The sequence below is a fragment of the Diadema antillarum genome, unplaced genomic scaffold (genome assembly GCF_040938485.1).
Source record: "Diadema antillarum isolate AM-2024a unplaced genomic scaffold, OU_Dant_1.0 seq00001152_RagTag, whole genome shotgun sequence".
NCBI lineage: Eukaryota > Metazoa > Echinodermata > Echinoidea > Diadematoida > Diadematidae > Diadema > Diadema antillarum.
Window position 1 is genome coordinate 115,206 of NW_027271963.1, and position 24,229 is coordinate 139,434.

Genomic DNA, 24,229 nt, shown 5'->3' on the forward strand with positions numbered 1-24,229 from the left:
TGTTGCAAACAGAGAATGATTGACACGCCGTGGACAGATCATGTGCATATATTGTAGCCACTGATCTATATGTAGTTTAGATCAGTAATTGTAACCACATTTTGTTTGCTAACACAATTGGTAATCTAGATGTGGAATATCCAGAAAAAAATGGGTGGCACTGGCGAATGGGCAAGGTAGTCGCATCAGTGGACACACCCCCTTCGCAGGAACCTACGCGGCGAAGGTTTCCAGTGCATGTCTGTTAAAGCAGTACTTCTCACTCCCTCTTGCGGTTTTATTGCTCGAGGCAAGGAATTTTATTCTCTGGATGTTCTCCTGACATTGTTGGAGTAACATTTGTTAAAACAGGGCTTATGCTTTAAAGAGTCTTAGAAAAGAGGCTTTGAAGCTTAGAATCTATTTAAGTGTCAAAACCACCTGGCGAAGTAAGTTCAAATGAATGGGACGAAGAACAAGAAATGACACTTCAGTGAACCCACTACAAAGGGACTACAGTGACTGTAAAACCAGAAATTTTCGCTTACAGGAAGCTTTCATAAATTTCACTAGGTGCAAGATTCACAGGAGTAAAATGCCATCAAAAGTTTTTATCTATATAGTGCATTGAATGCTATTTGATGCTGCACATCATTAGCCGGGTTCACACGTCCCAAATAGCGGGATGACAATCGCACTCTATATCTCGAGATTTTTTGCAACCGTTCACATGCTCCAAATTAGCGGGATAGCGATCGCACTCGAAATCTCGAGTTTTTTGCAACCTTCCACATGTACAGAATTATCTCGCTAATTGCCGATCAAGATAACAGCAAAGCCTGCAAACTGGGTCACACAGCGCCCTTCTCTATCACTGCCTGCATGCACTTCCTTTTGTCCTTCGCAGAGGCCTCGCTGTTGTGATGTGTGCATTGCATGATGGGATTTAAAAACTCGAGATTCTAATCCCGACCGTTCACACGTACCAGCGTGGGGCGAATTATCCGCTAATTGAGGAACTAGCGCAAGATTTCTTGGGATTAGCGTCGCAATGCTTATCGCGCTAATTTTCGGGTTTTTTCTGTCCACACGTGCAAAAAACTCGAGATACTGATCGTGATGCAAATCTCGAGATTTGTATCTTGCTAATTGGTGTACATGTGATCCCCCCTAATGTATCCCCCGAACAGAGTTCAGAGGATACTATGGATTTGGCCTCATTGCGCCGCGTCCGCATCCGCCGCAGAGATTTTCTTGTGAGCACTGTACTGGCTGCAGTTCTTCTTCGATCATCTTCAAATTTGGCATGAAGGTGTATTATGGTAAGACAAAGAAGCCTATTGTTTTTGGTGATGGCGTCCTCGCTTGTTCCGTCTTTATACATGAAAAGGTAAATTTAAAAGGGTCTGCTTGTTTGTGCGACGCTGGCCTTGTTTCTAGACCGATTTTATTCAAATTTGGTATCTAAATGTATCATTTACCCCTTTAAATCTATACACCTATACCCATTGATAATGCTGCCTTCACTGTTCCACCTTTTGCAGGGTCAAAGGTCACCCTGATCATGTCAAAATTTGCTAAAGTGCTTATTTATGCAATAACTTGATTGTTACTCAATGGATTTTATTCAGACTTGCTAAGGAGGTGTATGGGTGGTCATTCCACATAAAGGACACAACAGGTTGTGGTGACGGTGCCCTCAGTGTTCTGACTTGGATGCCGGTGTTATGTTGTTCTATAATTTGTCTCGTATATATATTACATGAATCTTTTGCAAACGTTTGAACAATATTTCATCACATGTATACTTTGTACTATGTTCTTTGATTTTCGATGATTGGAAATAAACTATGATTGAATTGAATTGATGCACATTACTTGTGTGTGCTCTATCAGCCACATTTCTTATCAGATTTTCTTCAAATTTGGCAAAAAGGTGCATTATAGTTAAATGAAGATGCCTATATTGTTTTTGGTGCTGGTGCCCTCGCTTGTTCCGTCTTTATACATGAAAAGGTAAATTTAACAGGGTCTGCTTGTGTGTGCGACGCTGACCTTGTTTCTTGACCGATTTTTTTCAAATTTGGTATGAAAATGTATCATAATCAAATCTATACACCTACACCTATTGATAATGCTGCCCTCACTGTTCCACCTTTTACAGGGTCAAAGGTCACCCTGATCATGTCAAAATTTGCTAAAATGCATGCTGAGACCCTATTTAGGCAATAACTTGATTGTTACTGGATTTTACTCAGACTTGCTAAAGAGGTGTATTGGTGGTCATTCTATATGAAGGACACAACAGTTTGTGGTGACGGTGCCCTCAGTGTTCCGACTTGGAGGCCATGTCACATTTCTTGTATATGCTCTGTAAGCCACATTTCTTTTCGGATTTTATTCAAACTTGCTATGGAGGTTTATGGGGAGTTATTCTAGATAACAAAAGTTTTCATTGCCAGCACTGTCATTGTTCGAACTTTTATAGAATGACATGTCATATTCCTTGTATGTGCTATATATACAGTGTACTAGCCTCATTTCTTGTCAGATTTTATTGTATCGTGCGACAGTTGCCATATTATACAACATCCTGGCCTAAAAAGTAATCCAGATGGGGTATGGGAGACGGGTTCGGGGGATACATGTGCTTGATTGCGAGTGCTCTAGTTCAAGTAACTGGATAAAAGTTCATTTTGTCACAATCAGTTGCAAATTACCTGTTTTTGATGAGAGTTTTGCCTACTGGATCTGTAGGCTTCTTCAGATCAAACGCTGTGAGAGGATTGTCTTCCCACTAGCCTATGTAGCTGGCGCACGCCGATCTGAGAGAATGGGATCGTATATTGAGGAAAGTGAGTATTGCCATAGGTCTCGGTTGAAAGTTTTTCCTTGTTTGCGAATGTGGATGGCTTCCCCTATCCATCGTTAGGTTTTTATAGAGTTTCTGGCTAGGATGAAACACTTTTTCCACTTGATGTGGTGATGTTCACTGACCATGTGGTCACTGATTGCCGACTTGTGCATATAGGAGGTGGATTCCTTCCTCTTCCCTCTTGTGAAGTAGGATGCGGTAACTGCGTCCACCTCTTGTTCATGTTCATTTTTTCTGGTACCAAATTTCCTAGCTGTTTCTCCAACTGCGAGAAAACCTACATTGAAGACTTGTGGCTCCTTTTGACAGGATGGATCACACACACACACACACACACACACACACACACACACACACATAAGTTAAATAAACATGAGATACTAGTAAACCTCATGCATTACCAGGGGGATCAGCAGTTCTTCTCCACCAGTCACTGGGAGTTTCGGCCCGTTATGAACAATACTCCAGCAATGCATTGCACCACCTTCCCCGCTGGCTACAGAAGAAAGAAAAAAAAAGGGAAAATAACATTGTTCAAATGCTGGTTACTTTACGCTTCTGGACATACTTGGTCCGAATGCATGCAGAACTCTTCTTCGATACCTCGGATGCAGCTCTGCAAGCATGCTTAGTCTCTCTGTTTGAAAAACCCAAATCTTGAAACCACTTCTGCAACAAGGAAGCCACAAAGCTGCAACAGCCAACCTCAAATAGAAAACACAAGACCTTCCTAACTTTGTCTGAGCATTCTGCTGCCAACTCAGAATATCTGGTAAGCTTGGCAGCAAGGATATATATAGTATAGGCAGTGAAATGTGCAGTCTAGATGTTTTTAACTGTAAATGTTCATGATATTATCCATGTACATATTGGATCTGTCTCAATCAATGTATTGTTGACTGTGTTCATTACATATTTTCATTGGAATGGTTTATTGTTGTTAATGAAATGTATATGGGAGGTAAAACTACTTTTTAGAGAGCAAACAGGTATACTGAATGCTTGCTGAAGTGTCAGGCCCGAGTTACACTATATTGATACTTTCCACCTCCCCCAAACCTACCACAGGGCTGCCTATGCCAAAGAGAAAGCCGAGATGGCAGATGTAGCTGCAGCAGAAGCCAGGGAAGAGTCAATCAAGGCCAGGAGCCGGGCAAAGGAACTGGCCTCCACCCTCCCTCCTAGAGGTAACATTCTTTGTTCTCCGCTGAAAATTACTTCTACCTTGTTCCTTTGATGAGCACCCTTCTCCCATCATCCATGCAAAATAAATTGCCATTACTACATACTTCCTGATGATGTTATTCACGGCATAAATTTGAACAACACATTGACAGGGAATATCATCAGAGTCAAGGGTAGGTAACTACTTGATATTTATGATCTATGACAATACTAAGGGAATAACGAGGTTTCCATGCCTGCATTTCTTATATAAGAAAGGATTAGAAAAGATTGGAAAACACATATTATATGAATACAATCATTGTACAAGTAATTTTTATGATTGACCATCCTCCTCTGATAGATCTAGGATGACATCCATCTTCCCTGAGACCACTTTCAGCAATTTTATGAAGAGACTGTTTTGCAAAACTTTGAAATTTTGGAAATTACAAACTTTTAACAAACTCTATGCTTTAACCAATTTTATCTCCAAGACAGTTATTAGTTTTCAAGTTAAATGCTTCAAAATGCCAAAGATGATTCCAATACCTCCATTTTGCTATTTTGATGTACTACTCTACTGGGTTTTTTTTTTATTCTCTTCATTGTTTTTTAGCTCACCTGAGCCAAAGGCTCATGTGAGCTATCGCGATTACTCTCATCCAACCTCCAGGTAGCATCCCAAGGGTTATAGGATCTCAATTTGTTCAAATGGGCAACATGCCCCTCCCCAAAAAAAAAAAAATAAATAAACTAAGATAAAAAAATCCAAAATTAAGGAATTTTTACAAATCTTCTACTCTAGAACCAGAAGTGATAGAGCTAAGTTGATAATATGAGTGCAAATTGGAGCCTAAATTGTACAATTCCAACTTCTTCTTTAGAATGCATGCTCAAATTTTTACCAAATTTGGCAGGTATTATCACTTGTCCTGGTATGATAGAATATACTGCATATATTTTGCATCATAAAACCAACAAAGAGTTGCCAGCCATAGATATATTTAGTTGAGGGCAGATTCTGAAAGAACAGATTTTGAGCTTTAAAATGATGCAACTCGATTCTAAATATTGGAAAGCACACACTCTGGAAAATTGTGTACTGAGAAAAGAGGCTCTGAAGTGCAGGGTCAATTCAAGCGCTTAATCTTACCAAGCTGTGCTAGCAGTGCAATGAATAGGACAAAAAAAGAAAGAAAGAAACAGGATGTAAAACACCATTGCAACAACAATGAAGGGATTATATCAGATTCAGCTGAAATTGAGTGTGCTCCATTAAGACATTCTACTCATGACTTCTCCCAACTTTCAAAGCAGCAGCATCATCCTTAAAAGATTATTAGAGTTGAAAGTGAAGAGTGTGTTAAGGATTTTTAAGAAATGAAAAGGGGCCTCTAAGACATACCTAATCACACTGTTCTACAAATATGTATATAATATGTATATATATATATATATATATATATATATATATATATATATGTGTGTATATGTATGTTCAAGAAGAACTGTTTAAAAAAATATATCTCCTATTCATTTTATGATCCCCAGCTTTAGAATTATGAAGAAGAATTGCTCTTTCAGAAAATATGAAAAACTAAAAATTGACTAGGGTGACCCGTTTTACCTATTTTGAGTCACTCACATAAAATCTAGGGTGCAACTTGTTGTTGGTTTTGAGATATAAGGTAACATGTGTACAAATGGGCACCATTCGGGGGGGGGGGGGGGGGGGCTACCTGGACCACAATACCTGAGGTGGGGTGGGTGGAGGGGGAGACTGACAAAATATAAGGGAAAATATAAAGAGAATTCCACAAATTTTCATTTTTTTGTAAAAAGTACAGTTTACCTCTGTTTGTTACAGATACAGATTACAAGTGTAATATTATTTCCCCTGCCTTCTGAAAGAGGCAAGTCAGATGCTCTTGTATTATGTAAGAAAAGTGAAAGTATGTTGAATGTTCTTTGTATTCTTTATATCATATGTATGTGACATCACAAACTGTAGTAGTCTTCTCATCCAACAATGATGCCACCAAAACTTCAAAAGTTCATAATTTTTGAATGGATTGTCTGATTATTTTCAAACATTTTGAAACAATGCTCTTTTCTTCAAACTTTCACTAATGTGTTCTACTGATATTGCTGCATTCTCTCCATCCACATGTATGTAAAGATGAATTTGTCCTGTAAATTCAGAATACTATTGAAATTGGCATTCATGGCTAACCAGCTGAGAACTACAGACATAAATCAATACAAAAGAACATGTTTTTTATTGCCTCTTCAAGACCATTGATGTTCATTTTTATATTTAGACCTTATCCCATATTTTGAAACAATGCTCTTTTCCCTATGGCACAATCTTAACAAGTTGGGTATATTGTAAAGAGAATGAAATAACTTCCTGTTAACACCAAACATGCATTGAATATTACTAAGTAAAGGGAGGAATAAATGATCGAGCTAAGATGCCCAAACTTTTTAGAGGAGTTTTTATATAGATAATACCACAAAATAGAAGTAGCAGCAAAATAAGCAAACCCATGACTGACTGTCTGACTTAAGGTTATCTGTCTGTCACTTGATGGTTTCTCTCTTTCTGTGAAAAAAAAGAAAAAGAATGAGAGCAAATCTCTCAGATTAAGTCACAGGCATTAAGACCACAGCTAGCACATTAGGCATCTATCTATTTTTATGAATAATCAATTTAATTTCCAAGTTTTTGATGACACTGAAAAACAGACTCAACCAGTAAAGAGATAATTAGGCAGCTTGCCAGAAATCATGGCTCCCACCACAGTGGATTTTTCAAAGAAGATATAGCCCATTAAATACGAAAGGCTTTACTGCTCTCCTGATCAAGTTTATTGCATTCCCAATCACCCATGGTTGGCATTTTGAAGGGGGGGGGGAATGATATTTCTATAAATGCCGGGAGCTTTCATTTAATTTACATGACATTTAACCACAAATCCCATAGCTTCTCTTTCATTTTGGATAGCATTTTGCCCATCACAGTTGATCAAGCTCCTCAGATGGTCAGATGCATTCATCTGATTTTAGGTTTCCTCTGTCATGGAGGAAATTGTAGTTGTGATGCATTTCATTTACATGTGATCTTATTCCCTCCCTAAAAATGTATAATGATGTACATATGAAAATGTCCTACTGTTCTTTCTTTCCTTCGATTTGCAAGTTTGTGAATTTGTGTGATTTTTCAACATTTTTGTCTCTTCCTACTCTTTCTCTTTGTGCAAGTTTCACCCTCTTGTCATTCCAGAAAATGATACTGTAAAAGTGGTTTCTTTCGCAGTGGTTTTATTTTCGCGCTTGTTGCACTTTGAGGTTGAACCCCGAATTTAACATCACACGAAAATGTTTTGAACTTGCCACTTGTTACAACACTATTGCACACATGCACACACGAAGATTCCGCGCATTGAGTGTATTGATGGTCAACACACACACACGATGATACCGCGCAATGGTACAAGCATGTTATAAAGTATTCGAGAGACGGGATTTTAGGTAAGCCTGCATTTAATTTTAATTTCTATATGATAAATAAAAGAATAATTTGATAATAGTTTGGGTTTTCATGTCCAAAATGAAACAGTTTTTGCCGACTGTGAATTCACAGATTTTGCCGACCGCGAACTTAAACACACGCGAAAAAGTCGGCACCAATGGAAACCGCGAAAGTATCTGTAGGCGAAAGAAACCACTTTTACAGTTGGTGCTACAACATAAAAGTTTTTATTTAAATTGTAGTTATTACACACCATTCTTCATATTTCTTTTGCAGTCTGATTGCTGAGAGCCACTGCATTGCATTTGCTGTAGTTGCAAAGTACAGAAACAAAAGTCTTTTTGGTATAAGAAATTTTGACACAATTCTTTCATATTGCATTCTTATTATGATTAAAGGATATGTACAAACATATTTTGCAATGACCATTTCAGTTTGAGGGTTTTGAAGTGATGAAAAAAAAAAAGGAAGAATAGTAATACGTTGCAACATCAAGCAATTCAATCACTATGTTCAGTGCAATCATAAAAGAGTGTCCTCTCCAGAAGTTTGCACATCATGTTATCAGAGTCAATTTTCTGTCATTAGCTGAACTCACAGTGTATGACTGATTAAAAAAAAAAAGAACTTCTAAGGGGATTTTGCTTGGTCAGGAAAACATCAAGCAAAGAAACAGTAGGGCTATTTCACATTTTAAAAGCACATTTGCACAGTATAGAATTATGCACAAATTTACTTTTCTTTTTCTCGTCACATATAATTCTTGATATTTGTATACCTATTCACTTGTGTTTCTGAGAAATGATTTGATTTTGTTCATTTCTTTTGCATATGATGCATTGTATGATACAATGTAGTTTGCTGTCAAGAATGTTATGTATAGATATTGATGTGCAGTGATGGAAACTAATACTGCATATAAACACCATTCACCTTGTCCAGATTATGAGAAAGTGTTTTGCACTATAGTAAACAGCAGTTATATATTAGAAAGCTTTGCACTGATAAGCATGTCCTTAAATTTAATAGACTTGATTTCCCATTCCATTTGTGCAGGAAAAATGACCCTATTAGAATGGATGAGAGGGTTGATGTGTGCTGCTTATCTTATATTCTGGTCTGAGAATTGGCAAGTTTAAGCAACGTACTGCACATTCATAGTAGCTCCTGTTTGAGTGGATGCCTAGCTGTAATGCGCTGTGTTTTCGATTTTAGTGGCTGCCACATGGGTGTGTTAGTCTTGACAATCAATGCTTGTGTCTATTGATATGCTCTGATTGTTCTGCTCAGTGGCTAACATTCAGCATGAATGGTGCCACATCAAGGATATGCAAGAGGCTAGAGCAAACTTGATGCTCTTGTTTCCTTCTCACTTTTTTTTTTTGGGAGGGGGGGGGGGGACAATAAACAATTTCAAGATACCTGAAAGAGGAAAGCTCTTCTACAACATGTTGTATGCCATAAATCATGAGCTCTTCAAAATTTGAAAAATATTTAGGTCTAGGGTCGCTAGCATAGCAATGATAAGTGTCATAGTGTCAAAATGGAGATGAAAATACCATTCTATTAAGTCATTCTAAACTGTTTTTACTTTGCCTAGTATGTACTGTGAGTGCTAACAGCACAATGCAGTTGCTTCATATCAACTGTTAAATACTAAACTTAGATAGTTTGAGGTGAATTGTGTTGTCTACTGGTATACAAAGGAATTGAAACTCTTTGTTTCCTTTTCACAACAACTGCATTGTTCTTTTCTCATTATTGGCTTATCTTACTAATAACACAATCTTCCATCGATTGTCTTCCGTGATAACAATATCTTTGAGTTGTTGCTGACTTCATATTTGTGATCTTTGATAGAATGATCAAGGGGTGTCACAGCGTTACACTAAATGGGAAATTGCAGTTGACCTCACGATTTACCAATCTTCCATTGATAGAAGTAATAAGTCTTCAGAAGAACATGTTCAGTCATGACCATGATATACACATGTGAGTATAAGCATTATTTCTTGATTATATTGATGATTACTAGAATAGAGGTAATTTTGCTTGTCGGAGTAGTTGTGGTGATTGATCTTATTGTTGAAGTGATGACCATTGCAATCAAGACAATTTGTAAAGATTTAGCAGGAACTGCATGTAGGTATGTTGCCACTGTACATATTAAATCCTGGGGCTGTATGAAAATTGTTTAGGATTGGAATAATTAGCCTTAATTACCAAGCATCACTGCCACTAGATATACCTCTCTATTGTACTCTTACAGTGCAGATCACTTGAAGCACAAATTCCTATTCATTTTAAGAGGTGTACCAGTCGGCTATTTTACTGGGACATCTTACAAAAACACCTTAATGTAATCATTCCTACTTTACATTAGTTACGTTCAGACGGCAGGCCCTAACCTCGAGGTGTAGCTCTTGCCCCCTAACTACAACGTGTGTCCACACGACAAATCTTAACCTCGAAGTTATGAAACCTCGAGGTTAAGCTTCTGCCCCCCCCCCCCTGTAACTACGAGTGGGTCCCACTCGATGTTAAAACCACAAAACCGGAAGTTTCAGCCCACACTGCTAACAAGGTGTCTATTTATTCTTTAGTCCAACCCTGTCGGACTCGCTTACAGGTACTCTTTTTCTCTGTTATGGTATGCAGAGATAGCACTGCACTGATGACTTTATGCCTTAATGAAGATATTCGTCGAAAAAATTTTTTTAGCGTCGGAGAAGAATATAGAATACAGTAGCGAGTTCGACATGTTCAGTTTCAGAGATCAAGCGCATGGGAAGAAAAGATGATGTTGTGTCGTGCGTCATAGGTTTTTCACGTGTAGTGTATTTGTGGTGTACGTTTGGGAGGTTGACCCGGAAGCAGAGGGAAATTGTGGGGGATGGAGTTTACGGCGAGGTCACTCTTAACTTTGAGTTCGTTGTTTTTTGTGTCCACACGGTGCTTAACTACGAGTGGGGACCCCCCGCGGCTCGTGGTTAGAGCGCTAACCATAAGATTTCTCGTGGCTCGAAACATTGAGCAAACCTCGAGGTTTGCTAACTACGAGTGCGTCTTCACGGTCCTTAACTACAAGCTCTAACCTCGAAGTTTCCTAACTTCGAGGTTAAGGGCTCCCGTCTGAACGTAACTATTGTTGCCTTGGATATCCAAATCCCAGCCATCATCAGATAAGATGCAACCAACCTTAACTAATCCATCTTGCAATATTAATTGCCAGCATGTTTGACCTAGCTCTACAGGGACATTGTGTATTGTCCGCCACAAGTGGAATCTCACTCCTGAACTACCATTGAATTTGGCCTCAAAGGACATGTCATTTCAAATTGCTGAGCTCTATCAATAATGCCCAATATTGTTAGCTGTGAAAAAACAAAATCTTGAAATTTGCTTTGCCTTCTCTACATGTTTTGAATGTTTCTGTAACAGTTACAATTAGCTCGCTCTGTTCAGGACTGTAAGCCTTGCATGGCATTATAATGTGGGCAACTTCCGTTAAAGACAGATTTCGGCGTAAAGACATTGGTCTACATCTCAGAATGAATCACTGTTGGATAGCTAATAAGAGACACCATTTTGGTATAAGTGGCATTAAGTCAAAATAGCTACAAGACCATCATCCTTCCCACTCAATACAAGAACACAAGCCATTACATGCAGATAGCTCAAAATATGCATGAATAGTGTTTTGTGGCCTCGCTTGCATGACGAGCTTGCCATCACACTGAATGTCACAGACCAGGCATAAGCTCCCAGATTGCACTGCAGTTGTGCAAGACGCAGTTTGTCACCATGTGTCAAGTCAGAGGCACTGTAAGCAAAAGACAGCACAGTCACAGTTGATGGCAATTGGGATGCAGTCATCTGTTGCAAACATCAAGTTGCCTCTTAAATGCCCTAAATACACGTATGTAACATGTGATGTTACCCACCAGCATTGCCAACAAGTTGTATGGTTTGCAACTATCAGTCAGCAATTGATCATTGGTGTTCAGGGCACTGTTTCATGAAAGTTGTCAGCCTTGACAAGTTGTCAGTCTCTGACAATTTCAGTAAAATCCTTGATATTTGATTTGCTGAGAATTTGTGGTCACTGACTTACTACAGTGTTTGTCAGACTGACAACTTGTCAGGTCTACGATATGGTATGCATTTACTTGTCTTCTCTGCATGATAGCTGCATAGAGCAGGATGGGAAAAAAAAGAGACGGAAAATGTCAGTATCTGATTGTTACATGAATCAGTGCTTCTGACTATTTGCACAACCAGGAACCATTGAGCCATGTTCGGCAGAGCTGAGGATGCTGGAAATAGGAAGTTACTTGTGCAAAAGAACAACTTACAGTACCGTAGTGTCTCAGTAGGTTCAGTATCACATGAAACAACACAGTGTCTTGTAATTGTAACAAGGTTACATTTTTAAAGACTGTTAGAAATTCGATAAGATAAAAAGAAATTATTAATTGCTTTGATTTTAAATGTTTGAGTGACTTGAGTTTTGAAAGTCACTAGAAATTTTACATAAGTTCTGCAAATGTGTGTATTACAGTGCATTCCAGTTAAGAAATGGACCAATTATTTACCATCCAAAGCAGATATGTGGATAATGCTATTCCTTTGGCCAGTGGGAGCTTCTGTTGTCACAATTATCCCCATGTTTTGTTTGTTTGTTTGTTTGTTGGTGTTGGTATTGTTTTATTTATAATTTTACCTCTTTTTGGTAAATTTGGCAGTCAAAACACTGTATAAAATCATTTTTTACTCTCATTACCATATCTGTTTTGCTTTCAGTTGTGCATATTGGCTGCCTCTGGCTCATTCCCTTCAGTTGACAGTTGTTGCATGTTGGTAAAATGTTCCCTTTTGAGTTTGTTTTGCTCTTGTGCAGAAAATGATGGAACAAAGCTTATAATTTCATATTTTTTATGTCCCTGTTCACATCACACTGGTGATGCACTTCGCCCAGTACATCCAGTCAATGTATACGTCACTTGACTGACAGATAATGATATTCAAACGCAATGCTCTTGAGAAAACAGGAGCACATCTTTTTTTAACACAAGATACCCCGTGTCCACCCTGCACAGTTTTGTGTTGTCCACACGAGGCGTACGGCAACAACTCGTCAGTACTACATCTGTATGCACATCTTACAGTGTCATAGGATAATGATATGTGAGGGTTGTGTCACTCTACAGAGCCCCCAGCCTCATGTGTAGCATTATTCATGAAGTTCTCAATAGTTTTCTGTGTTTTTTGCAGGCATGTCCATGATGAGTAACCTTGGTAAGATAACCTAGCACATCCCGTTTCTTCTATCTCCTGTGCTCTGTTATCATCTCTCATTACATCAGCTTACTTTATGCAATTTACTGTACATGCACACATTACAACTACTTTCTCTTTCTCACTTCTAGCTGCAAATTTCACTTGATCAATCTACCTCACTCTATTGACCTTCCTACCTCTATGTAGCCAGGAAGGTATTCATCCTTTTTTTTTCTATTTTCACCCCTTTTTTCTATGTATGTGAAAATATCTTTCTACATTTACCTAAGTGCAGTTCACTGTGATGTGTAGCTTAATTTCTGCAAATTTCTCATACCTACCAATCTTTGTGTAAATATGAATCAGGAATTGTATTTTCCATCCATCCTGTCATTAAACAATCTGATTTTTTTTACAGTGTAAACCTCATTCTACATGCATTTGAACCCATTTTATCTTTATACTTTGCTTGTTTTGTTCTTACCTCTCTGTCAAATAATCCCTTCACTTATCTTACTATCTGTCTATGCATATTGGCCAACTGCTTTCATGTTGCAGAAATAGTCTTTTTACTTCCATGCTACAAGATGTGTGCCTACTAGGTTTGTGGTTATGCACAGGACATCATGATGTCCCATGTATGACCATACTTTTCTTGGTATACTATAACTTTTCATGACACGCTGAATACACACTCTTTTTGTTATTAACACATTTCCCTGGCATATTTTGCATCATACATTTGTGACCCGCTACAACAAAAGGATCCTAAAGTCGCTGACGGGTGAGTCGAGAAAATCGAGTTTGAAGTCAGATCACCAAAATCTGTCAAAACGTTTGGATTTCTGTTTTTAACATAATTTTGTAGTCTAATGTATCTTCTATCATCTGCCGAAATTTCGAAGCTAAATGATCAAAGGAAAGGCCTGAAAATAGCATTTTTCTGAGCCACGAGTGGCTCGCCCGTCAGCGATTTTAGGATCCTTTTGTTGTAGCGGGTCACATTTGCTCAGCATGGTGTGTCAGTGACAAATGTATGCATCAGCAGGGTGGTTTACCTAATGTAATTCACCCAACATGAAAGCAGTGCAACAGGACCATCAAAGCCAGCCTATGCATAACTTTTTATTTTTGCTGTAGTTTAATTAAGACATACCATTCATTTCAAGAATTCAATTCATTAAAGAAGAAACTTTGCTATCCAAAACAAAATGTAATTAATGACAAGGAGTTATGCTGTACAGCTTTTAACACAGTTTGTATGATTATTAGTCCGTCAAAATGAAAATGTCATGTTAATGCCCATTGATCAAGGTAAACTGTGTTTTACAGGTCACCTATGGATATTGAACAAAAATATACCATGCACTGAAAGCCACAAGTAATAATGGATTCCGTGGTAGCAAGAACAGCACAATTTTTTAACTCTTTATGTGCCACATTCGCACGCCCGACTCAGTCGACGGCATGCCAACTTCACATATTCTGCTCAAACGCACAAAGCCGCCCAAACCGATCAATAAGTCGCCAAATACCACAGTACAATGAAAGCGTTTGTCGCGATTGAGTTCCTCTCATGTATAGCTTGCACTTTATTTCACCAGCAAGAAGTGTTCCCTACTGAATTAGCGTGTAAATTTTGAGTTTCTGTTGCTGCTTTGTGTGCAAAAGTCATGCATTTACAGTCATATATACAATCATATATTTGCCACACAATTTACGTCAAAGCAAGGCTTGGCATTTTCTCTACAACTTTGCTAACTAAATGTAGAGGTTTTAACAGAAATGTATAAAAGTTACATAAGTTTAAAAAGCAGAATGTTTTCTCAAAGCATAACTGCGTTGGTGTCTCAGAAAAATGTGGCAAACAGGGGGTTTCCACCATGGCACATGAAGAGTTAAGGGGCACAGCCCACATTAAATGGAGGTCCCATGTGTGAGTTAGCCACGTTCAACTCCTGTACATAAAGGAATCCACTTTATTCATTCTTTGCAAAAAGCAGGATGTTAACCAGGTGAAGTGGTCCACCTACCTACCCACACGACAAAAACAGGCAAATGATGCGGACCCCTTGTGGTTTGGCGGAGGTAACTAGCAATAGTCAGAAAATGGTATCAACCAGGCACGTTGTGCCATATGCATGAATGAATCCCAGCTTTTGACCATGTTGTAGCTGGCATTTGGCTTTCATAATTATTTTTTTTCCTGTTGTTTCATATGATATCAGGATCACACCTAGAGTATTAGTTGAAATTGAATCATAGGATTTGATTTAGGGATATTTTTTGTGTTACCTGTTGTCTGTGGGTAGAACTTTTAGCTTATTGTCCATAATGTGCCAGATTCAAATCCTAGTGCTGCTATGGTCTTAAGACGGGTGCACGTCATGAGACTGATACCCACTAGTCATACAGCCCACAAGTTATACAGCCCACAAGTCATACAGCTCACAAGTCATACAGCCCACTAGTTATACAGCCCACGAATTCAGCTCTAAATAAATAAAGCTTGCGAGTTCGACATCAAGTTATACAGCCCATGAGTTTTACAGCCCATGAGTTTGACACTAGGAGCAAAAGGCTCACGAGACCGACACTACGCAAACAAAGCCCACAAGACCAACACTACACAATAAAGGCTCATGAGACCGACACTACGCAAACAAAGCCCACAAGGCCAACACTACACAATAAGGGCTCATGAGACCGACACTACGCAAACAAAGCTTGCGAGAACAACACTACATGAAAGAGGCTCACAAGACCGACACTAGGCAAAGAAGGCTTACAAGACCGACAGGATGAACAGCGCTACTTATAGACCAGTTAATCATATAGGGTGTCCAGATAATGGCATAAGGAAGAAATGAGAGATTGAAAAGGAGAGTTGCTAGGGTGTTACCCTGTCAGTTGCCCTCCCTCTAAATCCCTGAAATGTTCAAGATCTTTAATTGTGTTTGCGTGTCTGAGTGTTTATGAAAAAATTAACAAAATTCAGTAAAAGTGTGCATCAGATCTTTCCACATTAATTCAAAAAATGCCCAAATACCCTTGTTTCCCTTTCCTCAAAGCACATTTACACTCACTTAGAAGAAAGAAAAAAAAAAGAAATGATATGGACTTTCAGATCAACCAACTAGAAAAGTACCCAGCTGTGAAATGAAGTTTACATGGAAATATTTCACAAAATGGTCAATGTTGCCATGCACACCTGCTTTACATGATCTGGAGGGGGCGTAGTCATCTGCAAAGGTGTTGATTTAGTGTAAATTCATAGATGATAATGTAATCGTCTATTACAGACCTAATAAAATGGTTTAGACATTGTTTTCTTAATGATGTAATGATATTAAATGTTAAATTCTAAGTAATTCTGTGGTTGTGCGGGTTTTTTTACTGTTCTGAATTTTGTTCTATATTTGTTAACATAATGGATGCAATTTCCTCGGTTTTGGAAAACTTTCTATACTTTCGCCGCATGCGGCGCACTATCACTTCTAAATTGTGATGACGTCAAAGATTGGAGTTGTCGATAGCGATTGTCCGACCAGCCTAGCCATAGCCAGCGAGCTAGCAAGGCTAGCGCAGCGCAGCGACAGCACCGGCCGGCGGCTAGCGCTGGCGGGGGAGCAAGCTAGCGAGCGCATAGCTAGCGCTGCGCTGCACTATTGCCATTGGCTAATCCTTTGGACAAAAGAATATCTAATGAATTGTATCGGATTTAATACTGCCAATAATACAGATTACAACTGTGGTACACTTGAATATCCATTATTTTCACTTTTAAGACCATGAAGACTGTGGCGAGAAAAGGATACTTCGCACTCGGACAACGCTAAGCTTTCATAGATTTGTAGGCAAACTCGTGAAATAGGCCCCACCACTGCGTGTCTGTACTAATACTTCTGCGACCCGCCTGTTTATACTCTTAAATTCAGCCCCACTATGTGGCGTTCATCGGTAGATAAGCACGGTGGTGGGGCTTCCTTCCACAGTATAATACTCGTGAATGCGGCAAAAAGGACTTCTAGTTTAACTTGTTAGCGCTGGCCGACAGGTTAGGCCACGGCCGGGACGCTCCCGCTTGCGGCGGCCGGAGTAGCCGCTCACTTTGTGAGCGAGCTGGGTCTGTTCTGCTACTACATATGTACTTACTAGTACTAGACAAACAGTTACCCGTACTAGTACAACTTACAGTGTCAATCGTGTAGAATACAATAGGCCCTATATCCTTTCTAATGTTAAACTATGGGGGCATACCACACATACCACTCTGTATTTCCCAGGCGATTGTTTCTGTGAGGTCTACTCTCGGACTTGGTGCCATGTTCATTCGCTCTTGCACTGGCAGCGGGAGATGCAGCTGGTTCATATCGGTAAGGTGCAGCTCCACGATAACGTTCTGGTTCATCGACTGCCTCTCCCTCCCCATCTTCCCCTTCAACAACTTCATGTGCCTCCTCTTCTTCTCCGCTATCGTCAGAGCTGCAGTCTTCATCATCATCATCATCAATGTCGAAGTTTACCCATATAGGGGAAGACATTATGCTCGTTGTGCAAGCTAACTTAGTGATAATGTACATGTTACTAATGCGTACATGTCGACAGTCAGTGGGTCGACCGGGAGCGCACATCCCAAGCCCGGGCCTGGCCGGGCTAGCTAACGTGTATGCACGTGTACCAAGCTAGTTAAGTGCTAGTGCTGAGCGGCGTCTGCTAACTGAGCACAACTCTGTGCTTATACGTCATCAATCGGTTCAGGGGTGTTGGTCACGTGACATATTTTTTCGCAAAAACTGCAACGAGGTCCTCCAAAAATGTGATATTTGGGGGAGTTTCTAGGAGCAATAAAAGACGGAACGACACTGAAAATATATTTGCATTGATAATCATGACCTATATTTTACATTTCTTTTGCATATTAAAACATTTTGCACGCATTTTATTAGGTCTTTAAGGTACCATTAAGGATTCGAAAAAGGAAGATGCATTGATGAAAACAGCAATTCTATTTCATGAAAAATGTGACATTTTTAGGAGAATAATTTTACAAACACATGCCACAAATCGAGGTGAATTGCAAAATAAAATGTTTCCATCCATTGAATGTCACACATTATAGTTACATAGAAAATTACAAATTGAACTCTAAAATGTCTTAGCAGGCAGGTAGGATATCTAATAAGGAAGCGAAGGCTGTATGACTTATGGACCTATTTTTTATGTCGGTCTCATGGACCGTATGACTCGTTGGTGTTGGTCTCATAGGATGACCCCCTTAAGACGACTTGTTACCGTCACCTTACACCTGTGCATCATGTCCGATTTCTTCCTATCTTTACATTTTACTGTTACTAATTCTCCTTTCTGCCATTTTTTTTTTCTTGGGAGCAATTTGTCCTGTCATCCCCATATTTTACACACAGACGATGCTGAATGAATAATTCCATAGAATAACAACGTCTAGATCAGAGATATCTTGGCTATGCAAACTAGGGTCAAAGGGGAAAAAAATCTTTATTTCTGTATCTTGAGAAGTGAATGCCCTCTTCCACATGTGACCCGGCACCACAGAATCAACAAAAAGTCACCAGATATGGATTTCTGGCTAAGGACAGATTCTGACAGAGCAGACTTTAAGCTTTAACGTGATGTATAACTCAAGTCAAATAGACTATCTTAACCCACCTAAACATTGAAAAGCAAACACATACTGTGGAAAAGTTTACTGAGAAAAGAGGCTCTGAAGTATAAGGGTCTATTCAAGTGCTTAAACCAAGCCGTGCTAGCTATGCAATGAATGGGACAGAAAACAGGATATGAAACTCTGCTGCATAAACAATGGAGAAATGAAAAGGGGACTCTTAGACACACCTAATCACACTATCTAAAAAAAAGATGTTTTCTAGAAAAGCTCCTTAAAACCCAATTTCCCATTCATTTTATATTCCCACACTTTAACATGATGTAGATGAAGTCTTGCTCTTTCAGAAAATAGGAAAAACTCAAGATTTACTATGTTGACCCATCTTGCCTATTTTGAATGTGTGCAACTTTTTGTTGGTATTGTAATGCTGGGTCAATGTCAAATGAATGATTTTGTGACATATCACTTTTCTCATCAGAGGTCATCAGTGACTATGCAAGTAAGTGTCAAAGGTAAAATACTCTAGTTTAACACTATTCGATAAACTACATATTCAGCTCAAGTGAGCCTTTGTGATCACTCTTCGTCTGGCATACAGCGTGCGTCGTCCGGGATGCGTCGTCCGGCGTGCGTAAACTTTTTACATTTTCATCTTCTTCTTGAAATCCCTGCGACAAATTTTCGCCAAACTTGGCAGGTAGCATCCCTAGGGGAAAAGGTTCTCAACTTGTTCAAATGGGCACCATGCCCCCCCCCCCCCCCCCAATTAAGGAATCTTAAAGAAATCTTCTTCTCTAGACCCAGAAGTGATAGAGCTAAGTTAATACTGTGAGTTAGTACATTGATGACTGTAGTTTCATGTTTGTTCATGGTGGAACCAGGGGTGCCCCCCCCCCCCCTTGGGACCCATGGGAAGGGTCCTAATAGGGACCTAAATCCCTAAAATCCCATGATGAAAGGTAGCATTCCTCGGGGGATAGAATATCAATTCCTTCAAATGTGCCTCACGGGGGGGGAGGGGGGGGGGGGCAACCCTTCTCCCCATTAAGGAATCTTTGAAGATCTTCTCTAGAACCAGAAATGGTAGAGCTAAGTTTATACAGTGACGTAGTATATTGATGACTGTTGTTTGGAGTTTGTTCATGGCAGAATCATGGGTGCCCCCTTTGGGACCCAGAGGAGAAGGGGGGGGGGGGGGCGGGGAGAGGGTGGGATGGGTCCAAGTGGGGATTTAAATTGTACTTATTCATATTATTCTTGAAAACCCCTTGATGAATTTTCACCAAACTTGGCAGGTAGCATGCCTAGGGGGTTAGAATCTCAATTTGTTTAACTGGGCACGGGACCCATCTCCCCCCCCCCCCCCCTCCCTGCAAAAAAAAAAGAGAGGAATATTTACAAATCTTCTTCTCTTCAACCAGAAGTGATAAAGCAAAGTTAATACGATGAGTTAGTACATTGATGACTGTAGTCCCAAGTAAGTTAGTACATTGATGACTGTAGTCCCAAGTTTGTTCATTGCAGATCCTTGGGTGCCCCCCACTCTCTGAGTCATGGGGGGTCCAAATGTGGGCCTAAATTGTACTTTTTAATCTTCTTTTTGAAAACAACATAATGGATTTTCACCAAACTTGGCAAGTAGCATTCCTAGGAGGATAGGATCTCAATGTTTTCGAATGGGCACCATGCTCACCTTGGGGGCCCCAAGGGGCCCTAAACCTCCTACATTTCAATAATATTCTTCTCTAGAATCAGAAGTGATGGAGCTTTAAGTCTTATTTTTTCCAACCTACGGAGTCCAACTTTCTAGGTACAATGTACCTGGCAGGTATTTTTATCGGTGTGATGGAATATGCAAATGGACACCATGCCCCCAGCTCTCAAAGCTTCCCCCGCCCAAGTTTCCAATGTCCTCAGGTAAGAGTCTGCAAGAATGCATGGAGGGTGAACTTGCAATACTTAGGTGAGCGCGAGACCCCCAGGTCTCTTGTTTTCATAATATGCACTTTCTGAGACAATGTCAAGTGATGACTTTTTCAAGCTAAAACCTTGATCAGACACCATTTTAGCTATGCAAACTGGGTCAAATATACATATTAGTATGTTTATATATTCTATTTCCAGTCAGTAATACTTTCTTTTCATCATGTCTCTGCAACAAAGTGTCGCTGGAGGCATTATGTTTTTGGGTTGTCCATCAGTCTGTCACTCTTTTCCATCCATAATTGATTTTATAACTTAACCTATTCCTCCTGCAGTTTTCTGAGTGCCTTCAATGCCCTTGTTGCTCAAACTACTCTCTCATTTTTCGAGCAATTGACCTGTGTTTTTGACATGTGGGACCACTATCATAGGTAGATGTGCAAGACATCTTTTTCATTAGTATCGTATAATGCATGGCCATGGCAACCACAAATTTTCATAAAAATCACGAAATGTTGTGGATTGAACTACTCTCAGTTTTGGCAAGCAATTCAACTGAAATTTTGCACATGCAATCAATGTAATGTGTAGTTGTGTAAGACACCTTTTTCATGAATGTTAAGTAATCTGTTGCCATGGCATAAGCAGTTTTTATACAAATCATACAGATGTGGATTGACCTAACTCCATCAGTTTTTGAGCAATTGGCCCCAAATTTGGGATATGTGACGGGGGCGGATCCAGGAATTCCGTAAAGGGGAGGCGCCTTTACAAAATTAAAGGGGGTGCACGAACCCCCCCCCCCATTTTTTTCTTTTTATTTCTTTTGTTTTAACAAAAAAAAAATAGGGGGCGCACGCCCGGTGCGCCCCCTCTGGATCCGCCACTGTGTGACTACTTTCTTGGTAGATGTGCAAAAGACCTTTTTCATCAGGATCATATAATGCATTGCCATGACAATGGCAATTTTTCATAAAAAGCTCATGAAATGTTGTGGATCAAACTACTCTCAGTTTTTAAATAATTCAGCTGAAATTTGGCACATGCTATCAATGTAGTATGTACTTGTGCAAGACACCTTTTTTTCCTGAGTATGAAGAAACCAGTTCCCATGGCAACAGCAGTTTTATCCAAATCATACAAAAATATGGGGACTGATGTAACTCCCTCAGTTTTTGAGCATTGAACATGAAATTTACATTCAATACAACTGGCCGCCTATCTCTCAAAAGTATGCTATTCTTACAGCTACGCCGAGAAACCCGAGAGCATATAAGCACAGAGAAACCAAAACAAAAACAGTCATTTACCGCGTGCACCCTCCGTGCGCACGCAGGCGGCATGCGGGAGTCCACCATTGATTCGTCCCCTTTTCACACTCATGACCTGCAGAGCTCAGACGTGTCTGCTGAGACGCTCCCATGCTTGCAAAAAACAGCTACCTCGTGCGTTCTACCAAGCATCCTCCCCCTGCGTAGGCAAGGAAGATGCTAAGTTCAGACCCACCCTATTTATTTTGGTAGCTAAAAATAACCTAGTGTTATTTTGCAAGAGCTGTTATTTACCTGCTAAGTAGAAAAATTCAGCGGTAAATTTTATTTATGGTACAGAGAAACCACGGCCTCCACCCTGGTTTCTTAGCTGGGCAGGACACCTTTTAGTGTATGAGTGTAGATTCCTGTTAGGTCACGCTTCCTCAGTCCTCGTGGCAGTTTTTAGTTGCAGGAAACTTTGGAATTTCCCGCCACCATATTTTCGTACTTTGCTGTTAACTCCGTACACTCGTACAGCGAGAGCGGGGTTCGGTACTTTTCCATTAGGCCCTATGGCAAGCCACACGGTCATTATTCATACTACTCGTACCATCTCGTAGCTTTGGCTGGCTTTTCAAACTTTAATTCAGAACCTTGGACTTGAATTACCAGGCTCCGTTAAACTCCCTTCTCCGTACTTGGGGTCCCCAATCTTAGCCTGCCGTCGGCCCAGGGGTGGCTTACCCCCCCCCCCCCCCCCCACACTAGCACCAAACCCTGCTCCTTAATCGGATAGGTTAAGTAGATACTTACCTGAGAAGTTGAAGCAAATATTTATATAACGATATAAAACTTAATGTTTGTCCTGGTGAATGGAGCCATCCGCTCCCGTACACTACCTTTTAATGGGACTCACACCTTAGGCGTATACTACATAAGATACTGTTTTCATGACTCACCTTTTCCCTCACAGGGAGGTAAGTATCACATCTTCCTTCCCGTTGTTCTCCCACACAGTCACACCGATGCCTTGCTGCAACGTCTGCTGCCGCCCCCTTCCCAAGGGCGACTCTCACGCCCGGTGCCCGCATCACCGTTCGTGTAATCGCGCAGCCCTGTGCGATACCTGCGCGAGGTGGACATCAGCTGCGTGGGCGGCTAGGGAGACCTGGCTCACCGCCAGGTCTGCCCTGCCGTCCCCCGCCACTACAGAGTCATCGGGCTCAGTGGCCACGCCTTGGCCCGATACGCTTCCTGCTGCCACTCCACCTTAATCCTCATCGGCATTGCATACCCCGACGAACCTTCCCGCCCCTGGTTACCCTCAGCACACTCTTCTAAAGAAAGTGCGCAAGAGGGTACCCTTCGCGACTCACACCTGCGCCGCACCATGGGGTATCCCCAAGCCTCTTCGCCCCCAGTACGCTGTCGCCGCCCAGTCTTTGTGCGCCTGGGTGCTCGCCAACTGTGACTGCCTGGCCAAGACCGCCAGCGCCGGAGGCCAGTCTCACCGACGGCTCTCATCCCCCGCTGGGCTGGCCGCGCCTGCCACTGAGGAATCCACCCTACTGGACCTCACGGAGGGCTCCAAACCGGAGCCCCCATGTGATTAGGAAGCGCAGATGTCGTGCTCCCCTGCCCACCCCCTATGCTGCCCCTAAGTGTCCCCGCCCCAGCGGGACGCATTCCCCCCCCCCCCTCTCGGCGAACGCCCTTCTTTCTCTGGTCCAAGCCATTGCCGGCAACACAGCTGGGCTGTCATGGGCTCTCGCCCCCGCCCCAGCAGCCGCTTCCCCCACCCGCGGCGCTGCCACTTAACCCGGGCACATCAGTCAACACCTCACGCCCAAAACCTCTCGCTCTGGACCCTCGGGGAGCCATACCCCCTACCAGTCTTCCCCACTCCCTCGACCCTTTTGGGTCGGTGGACTCTGACTGGCCCTACTGTGATGACCATCCACTCTACGCTGCCGACACCCCAACCGGCCCAGAGTCCTCTCGCAGCCTCCGCCTCAGGGAGGAAGCAGAGGCGCCGCTCCGCTACCTGGGTGAGTTTTACACATCAGATGCAGACCACACCGAGCAGGAGTAGTCAGCCTCCCTGCTCTTCCACACACCCCCTTCCCCAGCCCCCGGCATTCCGCTCATGGCAGACTTCTGCCAAGAGTACTACCAGCTAGGTGGGGAGGACCAGTTCCGCGGAGGCCCTGCCGGACTGGGCCTGACGTGCTAGCGCTCGGCGACCATGTAGTGGGGGCAACCCCCTTCACAGGCACCCGTTCATGGACAATGACCGCCGGTGGGCTCAGATGGCCCTACTCACTCGCTCCACTATGCGACTCGCAGCTTACACGGGCACGTTAACCAACCCCTTCACCCAAGCCCATGCCCTCGCGGTCACCGCAGAGGACCGCTCCCTTCTGGCTTCCCTAGTGACTGCGCTTACTGAACTGCTATGGCAGCAATCTATGCGAGCGGCGCTTTACACCACCCGCCGCCTCCGCGACCTAACCCTGCGGGTGCTCGGGTTTTCCGAGTGCCACAGCGCTGAGCTTACCAGGGTGTTTACT

General features: G+C 41.4%; 1 protein-coding gene across 1 annotated transcript in view; it reads left to right on the forward strand.

Moving 5' to 3' along the window:
* Positions 1-24,229, forward strand: part of LOC139744272 (uncharacterized) — a 337,296-nt gene that overhangs the window by 29,767 nt on the left and 283,300 nt on the right. The window contains exon 2 of the mRNA XM_071654719.1: positions 3,923-4,041. Within this exon, the coding sequence (XP_071510820.1) occupies positions 3,923-4,041 (119 nt within the window). The remainder of the gene's footprint in view (positions 1-3,922; positions 4,042-24,229) is intronic.